At 41.3% G+C, this 7,500-nt stretch overlaps 1 protein-coding gene across 2 annotated transcripts in view; it reads right to left on the bottom strand.

Annotated features, from left to right (window-relative positions):
• LOC125288018 (nuclear factor of activated T cells 2 interacting protein) overlaps positions 1–7,500 on the bottom strand; it is a 17,255-nt gene that overhangs the window by 2,078 nt on the left and 7,677 nt on the right. For both annotated transcript variants that reach the window (XM_048234122.1, XM_048234121.1), the window contains exon 7: positions 2,129–2,273. In XM_048234122.1, the coding sequence (XP_048090079.1) occupies positions 2,129–2,273 (145 nt within the window). The remainder of the gene's footprint in view (positions 1–2,128; positions 2,274–7,500) is intronic.

Consider the following 7,500-nt stretch of genomic DNA (forward strand, 5'->3'; position numbering starts at 1 on the left):
ATGCACATGTGTGCATTTGGAATGGGTTTACATGACCCCTGGAGGCAAACATACGCAAAAAATTGGTCATCCTAGGCCCTACGGTTCTCAAGATATTCACAGAAAACTGTGTCTGCCCTACCCTCCTTTCGGGGGGTCCAGTCCAGCGGGGGGGGCTACAGATCAAAACGAAAAAGCGATGGTTCCATGCTATCCATGTGGGGTTACATGCCCACCAAGTTTCGCGGTACCCTGGTCTTTCAGTGTCCCGAATCCTTGTTGGTAAACGGTTACTAAATGTACACATAATTTGTTTTATTGTAAGGCCCCCATGAACGAAAGTCCACTAAACTTGGCATGCATTCGGAGGGTGTCATAATGATCCTACACTTTCAATTTCGTGCAGTTTTGACTATGTTAGGTCACAGATACCTGCGACCTAATGTTTTGCTTTTTAATTTTTAACTAGGTGGCGCTATACATGAAATAAGTGGTAATGGGATAGGTTGACATGCCCCTTTAAGACCAACATACAAAAAAAGGTGGACCTCCTAGGCCCTATGGTTCTCGAGATATTCACAGAAAACTCTCTCCGGCCACCTACAGGCCAGTTGGTGTATAGTAACATAAATTAATTTATTGTGTGGCCCCCCATGAATGGAATTCCACCAAACTTGGCGTGCATTCAGAGGGTGTCATAATGATCCTACACTTCCAATTTCGTGCAGTTTTGACTATGTTAGGTTACAGATACCTGCAATTACAACACCTCATTTTACTTTTTGTGTTTAACTAGGTGGCTTATACATGAAATGAGTGGTTATGGAATGGGTTGACATGGCCCTTTGAGATCAACATACAAAAAAAAATGGTCCTCCTAAACCCCACGGTTCTCGAGATATTCACAGAAAACTGTGTCTGCCCTACCCTCCTTTCGGGGGGTCCAGTCCAGCGGGGGGGCTACAGATCAAAACGAAAACAGAAGGTTCCATGCTATCCATGTGGGGTTACATGCCCACCAAGTTTCGTGTACCCCGGTCTTACAGTGTCCCGGGAATCCTTGACGGCGTTCTATACATTATCCCGCTTATTATACGGCTAATTGCCAGAACGAAAAAAATAAACTCCACGATATGTCTCTCTACATTTATTTGTTACCGTTTCATCGTGGCTTTTGCTGAGAAACAAATAGTTTGCAACACACGCTGAACTCAAATCAAACATTCTTTAGAACACAGCTGACCAACCGTCTGCTTTCACTTTTGAATGTAGTTCCATTGCAAGAAGTGACCGGACTACTTGCGGAGTGATATGAAAGACGTAAATCAGAAGCACAAAACCTGTTGCCATTGACAGCGGTAATTATATGTTTCAGCGGTAATTACATCAATATATTTTACAGTAGAACGTTGGGAAATCCCATTCTAGTCAATGGAGCGTTCTACTAGCACTGAAGAGCCGTATAATGTATATATATATATATATATATATATATATATCACACACATAGGCTATAAAACACAGTGCAACGCACCGATGATGTCAGCGATGCCGTATATTAAATATATAACACACACAAAGGTTATAAAACACAGTGCAACGCACCGATGATGTATTAAATCTATAACACACACACAGGTTATAAAACACAGTGTAATGCACCACTGGTGTATTAAATCTATAACACACACACACAGGTTATAAAACACAGTGTAGTGCACCGATGATGTTATATATAACACACACATAGGTTACAAAACACAGTGTAATGCACCGATGATGTTATATATAACACACACACATAGGTTACAAAACACAGTGTAATGCACCGATGATGTTATATATAACACACACATAGGTTATAAAACACAGTGTAGTGCACCGATGATGTTATATATAACACACACATAGGTTATAAAACACAGTGTAATGCACCGATGATGTTATATATAACACACACATAGGTTATAAAACACAGTGTAATGCACCGATGATGTTATATATAACACACACATAGGTTATAAAACACAGTGTAATGCACCGATGATGTTATATATAACACACACATAGGTTATAAAACACAGTGTAATGCACCGATGATGTTATATATAACACACACACATAGGTTATAAAACATAGTGCAACGCACCGATGATGTCAGCGATGCCGAGGCCCAGCTCGCTGACTGTAGAAGTGACGGGAAGCTCTGCCTCCTTCCTTAACAGCAGAAGGCGTGAGGGCGGGACTTTCAGTTGGAGTGACAGCTCTTCCACTGCCAGCTTCAGAGGGGCTGTCTGAGACACACTCACACAAACACACACACACACACACACATACAAATACAAACACATATCAGTCCCTCCAGGAATTCGCGATGTTAAGGATCGAACAATTAACGAAATTCAGCAAACGCGGAATTCTGGGCGACCCTGCAATTTTGTCCAAACACTGCAACTTTTTCGCAAATTTGACCAATCATCATGGTTTCCCCGTGAAATTTCACCTACCACAACAGCCCTGCCAAGCAGAATATTGACTCAGATTCCACACTCACTTCTGCAGACACCAGAGACTGCCCTATAACTTGTTCACTCCTCTGCAGTTTTGATGACAATAAATAGAAGGCTAACGTTAATGACCTGCTTTACTTGCATCTGTCATCTCAACCTAGTGTTGCTAACCTGCCTAAGCTATGAAAGTAAGTTAATTAAGGCCTACTTGGTTTACTGACATTTGAGTAGGCTACAATATGCAACCCATTGGCAAACGTTTACACCTGGAGATGTCCTTTTAACTCGTGTCATGTTTGCTAGTTTGTGGGCTCAGTTTGTGTAGTGCAGTGCTACCAAAATCATAGAAATGAATAACATTGTAAGACATTTACCTCTTCTATGATCCAAGAATGATTTCACACGAGTTATTTTTTAACATTTATTTTAACTAATGACATAGAAAACATCCCGAATTCTATCCACATATCGTAATGCAAAAAGTTATTTCCAGTCGTAGCCGAACACAGTGAGATGCAAGCGTTCCAATCCACTTAGATATGTTATTACGCTACTCTCACGTCCTTAAAGTGGCAGGCAGTGAATTAGACTTACACACCACCAATGTAATAACATTAAAGAAAAGTGTAGTCTAATAGTTTAAATCAATATGAAATTACTAGATACTTAGTTGGCTATTAGTAATTATGCAAGTCACAGAATATGAATTATTAAAAATATATGAACTTAATATGAATTACAACATATATGAATGTATTGAAACATATGACATTATGCCATCTCTTTAGGGGGCTGTCTTTTTTGGACAGTTCTACGAAAGGTTATACTGCTTCGTGAATTACTCCAAAGTATTTACACAAATAAAGTAGGCCTACTTTGATTTTCTGTAACCCTTACTATTTACCTTTACTTAACCCTTTTAATAAGCATCAAGAGGATCAGTGTAATTTTGGTCTTACTAACCTTAATTACCCTAATCTGGCAACTATTTTTGCAATTTTCACTTCCTCTCGCAATTTCTTCCCAACAAACAGCTAAAAACACCGCAACTTCCATCGCAATTATTTTAGAAAAGTTGTCGCGAAATCAGGCATTTTAGATCGCAACAATCTCAAAAAATCCTGGATTTTTTGACACACACACACACAAACATATAAACACACACACACACACACACACAAATACACACACACACAAACATACACACACACACACACAAACATACAAACACACACACACACACACACACACATATTACAAAAAACCCCAACGTGCAACTGTAATTAATCAACGGCGCACACACACACACACACATTAGGGTTGGGTATCGTTCAAATTTTATCAATTTCGGTTCCGATGCTGCTTATCCGGTTTCTATTGAGTCCTCATTTCTAGTCCAAAATGTCAAAGAAAATGCTGTAAGTCATAACTGAACATTTGAAAAGAAAGTATTTATTTAGAAGTATTGATCTTCAGACATGTGCATTAAAATACTAAGGCCTAGAATACATACAGATCAATCAAGAGCTGCTAATTACAATACTAAGGCCTTAACAATACATACAGATCAATCAAGAGCTGCTAATTAAAATAACTGCTAGGCCTTGATGTTTCAGAGTGTGTCAAAATGACAAACTTGTGCATTTGTACTTGCCCTTGTGTGCGCATGTGTGTGTGTGTTAGGGCTGTTGGAATGATTTTCGGTAGTCGAATAAAAATTGAATATTAAAAAAATCGATACTAATCGAAAGTTGAAAAATACTTATCAAATATGTTTTTTTATGCGCTGGTTAACTAGCGAATCTGTGAAAACTAAATGCTTTTGTCACATCTGATGAAATCTAGAAATGGCTGAAGGCACTGGACCCACAGAGATCACCACTCCTGACCATTTAAGAAGCGATGTGTGGAAAGTTTTTGGATTTCCATCAGAAAACCAAAAAAAAAAACAAGTAAAGATGTTGTAAACTGCAATGAGACATCACTCGACAACAAGCAGTCTGAGACCACACCCGATAACGCTACACCCTGGCAAGCTAGGCGAACAGTCCCAGTGTGCACCTGGTGACGCTACACCCTGGCAAGCTAGGCGAACAGTCTGAGGGCACACCTGATAACGCTACACCCTGGCAAGCTAGGCGAATAGTCTGAGGGCACACCTGATAACGCTACACCCTGGCAAGCAAGGCGAACAGTTCCAGGGCGAGGAACCACAGCTAGAGCGGGCAAGAATTAGCCTAGCGGGTTTTTGCCTCGCTCCTCTATGTCACTTGTCTGACAGGCTAATTTGCGGCATGACTGATCATGGAACCTCGGGCCAATAGAAAAACAGAAAACAAACTTTCCACCAAGTGGTCGTGGTATGAGCGCTCATTTAGTGTGTGTGGTAGTGGTATGAGCTCATTTAGTGTGTGTGGTAGTGGTGAGAGCTCATTTAGTGTGTGTGGTAGTGGTATGAGCTCATTTAGTGTGTGTGGTAGTGGTGAGAGCTCATTTGTAGTGTGTGTGTAGTGGTGGCTCATTTAGTGTGTGTGGTAGTGTGTGTGGTATGAGCTCATTTAGTGTGTGTGGTAGTGGTATGAGCTCATTTAGTGTGTGTGGTAGTGGTATGAGCTCATTTAGTGTGTGTGGTAGTGGTGAGAGCTCATTTAGTGTGTGTGGTAGTGGTATGAGCTCATTTAGTGTGTGTGGTAGTGGTAGTGGTATGAGCTCATTTTGTGGTATGTGGTAGGGTGTGTGGTATGAGCTCATTTAGTGTGTGTGGTAGTGGTGAGCTCATTTTGTGTGTGTGTGGTAGTGGTATGAGCTCATTTAGTGTGTGTGGTAGTGGTGAGAGCTCATTTAGTGTGTGTGGTAGTGGTATGAGCTCATTTAGTGTGTGTGGTAGTGCAGGGGTCCATGGACCGGTTTGATTCCTTTTTTTTTTTTTCACGGACGGACCCGGTGGGGGTTGGGGGTTCCATGTTCCATATGTGTTGTGCATGCATTACTTGAAAAGAACTAGCTCCAGTTATGTATGAACAGTGAAGGTAGCGATCTCTTAAACATGTGAAAAACGTGAACTTGAAGAAGTGAAAATTTAACAATATGAACTATGAAAATTGAACAACTTGAAGCTACATCTATCATGTGTGAATATGCTTAACAAAATATGGTAACAAAACATGGGAACTAAACGTGCATTACGAATATAATCAGTGGGAGCTTATATACGAATATAATCACTCGTCGTACGCACAAATCAAGCTTGGCTTTAAATGCAGCGACTTTATCTGCCAGTTTAAAGACAGTCGTCATTCTTCCCTGCAGTGACAGGTTGAGGTCATTAAGCAACCCGGATGACTGGTGACTTTTTTTTCTGTAAATCTCTGCAGCGGCTCTCGCAACTCAAAACACTCTGGCCAGTGACCTGCAACCAACCAACTTGGACAGCGTACCATGATGACCCATTCACCCTCTCTAACAACTGTGCCTCAATATCCTCTGACATCATCAATTCCCCTATGGACAGTGCTTGCAGAAAGCGGTACCTGAGCTATTTTTTTAGCTGCAGCCTCCCCAAGGAGTTCATTGCACATGTCTTTAGCAGCAGGCAGAATTAACTCTTCCCCAATAGTGAAGGGCTTCTTAGATTTAGCAATCCGACTAGCCACTATGAGGCTTTTAAGCGCCAATACGTTCACCGATGTGGTTGCTTTTTGACTAGTTTTTTGTCCTTCTTGCTCGCGTTTCTGCAGCTCAAAGAACTCAAGGGGTTTGTCTTTAAGTGTAGGATGCTTGGACTCTAGATGTCAAATTAGCTTTGATGGTTTCATTGCTTAGTTTGACAACTTATGCCAAATACCACATAAAGGACTTGGTGCATGCGCAGTACCGGTCTCTACTTGAAACCATATTTTAAATATGACTAGTCATATTTCTATTATTGAATGACCCCTTCTTTTTCTTTGAGGTATCTGGCTCACCATCGTCAGTGGGTATTATTGCGAATGTGACATTATTGCTAATTAAATTGAGTTTATTTAGTTTGCATGCATTTTTTAAAAAAAACTCTTGTCGAGACTCTGACCCGTTAGGGATGTTAGGAATGTCAGCAGTGGTTGGGGCCCGTGGTTGTGGGACGCTGTGGCATGAGCTCATTTAGTGTGTGTGGTAGTGGTGAGAGCTCATTTAGTGTGTGTGGTAGTGGTATGAGCTCATTTAGTGTGTGTGGTAGTGGTGTGAGCTCATTTAGTGTGTGTGGTGGTAGTGGTATGAGCTCATTTAGTGTGGTAGTGGTGAGTGTGTGTGATATGCTCATTTAGTATGTGTGGTAGTGGTATTGGTATGGGTGTGTGGTGTGTGAGCTCATTTAGTGTGTGTGGTAGTGGTATGAGCTCATTTAGTGTGTGTGGTAGTGGTATGAACTTATTTAGTATGTGTGGTAGTGGTAGTGGTGTGAGCTCATTTAGTGTGTGTGGTAGTGGTGTGAGCTCATTTAGTGTGTGTGGTAGTGGTATGAGCTCATTTAGTGTGTGTGGTAGTGGTATGAACTTATTTAGTATGTGTGGTAGTGGTAGTGGTGTGAGCTCATTTAGTGTGTGTGGTAGTGGTGTGAGCTCATTTAGTGTGTGTGTGTGGTAGTGGTGGTGTGAGCTCATTTAGTGTGTGTGGTAGTGGTATGTGCTCATTTAGTGTGTGTGGTAGTGGTGTGAGCTCATTTAGTGTGTGTGGTAGTGGTATGAGCTCATTTAGTGTGTGTGGTAGTGTGTGTGTTAGTGTGGTGTGTAGTGTGAGCTCATTTAGTGTGTGTGGTAGTGGTGTGAGCTCATTTAGTGTGTGTGGTAGTGTGTGTGTGGTAGTGGTGTGAGCTCATTTAGTGTGTGTGGTAGTGGTGTGAGCTCATTTAGTGTGTGTGGTAGTGTGTGTGTGGTAGTGGTGTGAGCTCATTTAGTGTGTGTGGTGGTAGTGTGTGTGTAGTGTGTGTGTGTGGTAGTGGTGTGAGCTCATTTAGTGTGTGTGGTAGTGTGTG

Source organism: Alosa alosa, chromosome 22, assembly GCF_017589495.1.
Source record: "Alosa alosa isolate M-15738 ecotype Scorff River chromosome 22, AALO_Geno_1.1, whole genome shotgun sequence".
Classification (NCBI taxonomy): Eukaryota; Metazoa; Chordata; class Actinopteri; order Clupeiformes; family Clupeidae; genus Alosa; species Alosa alosa.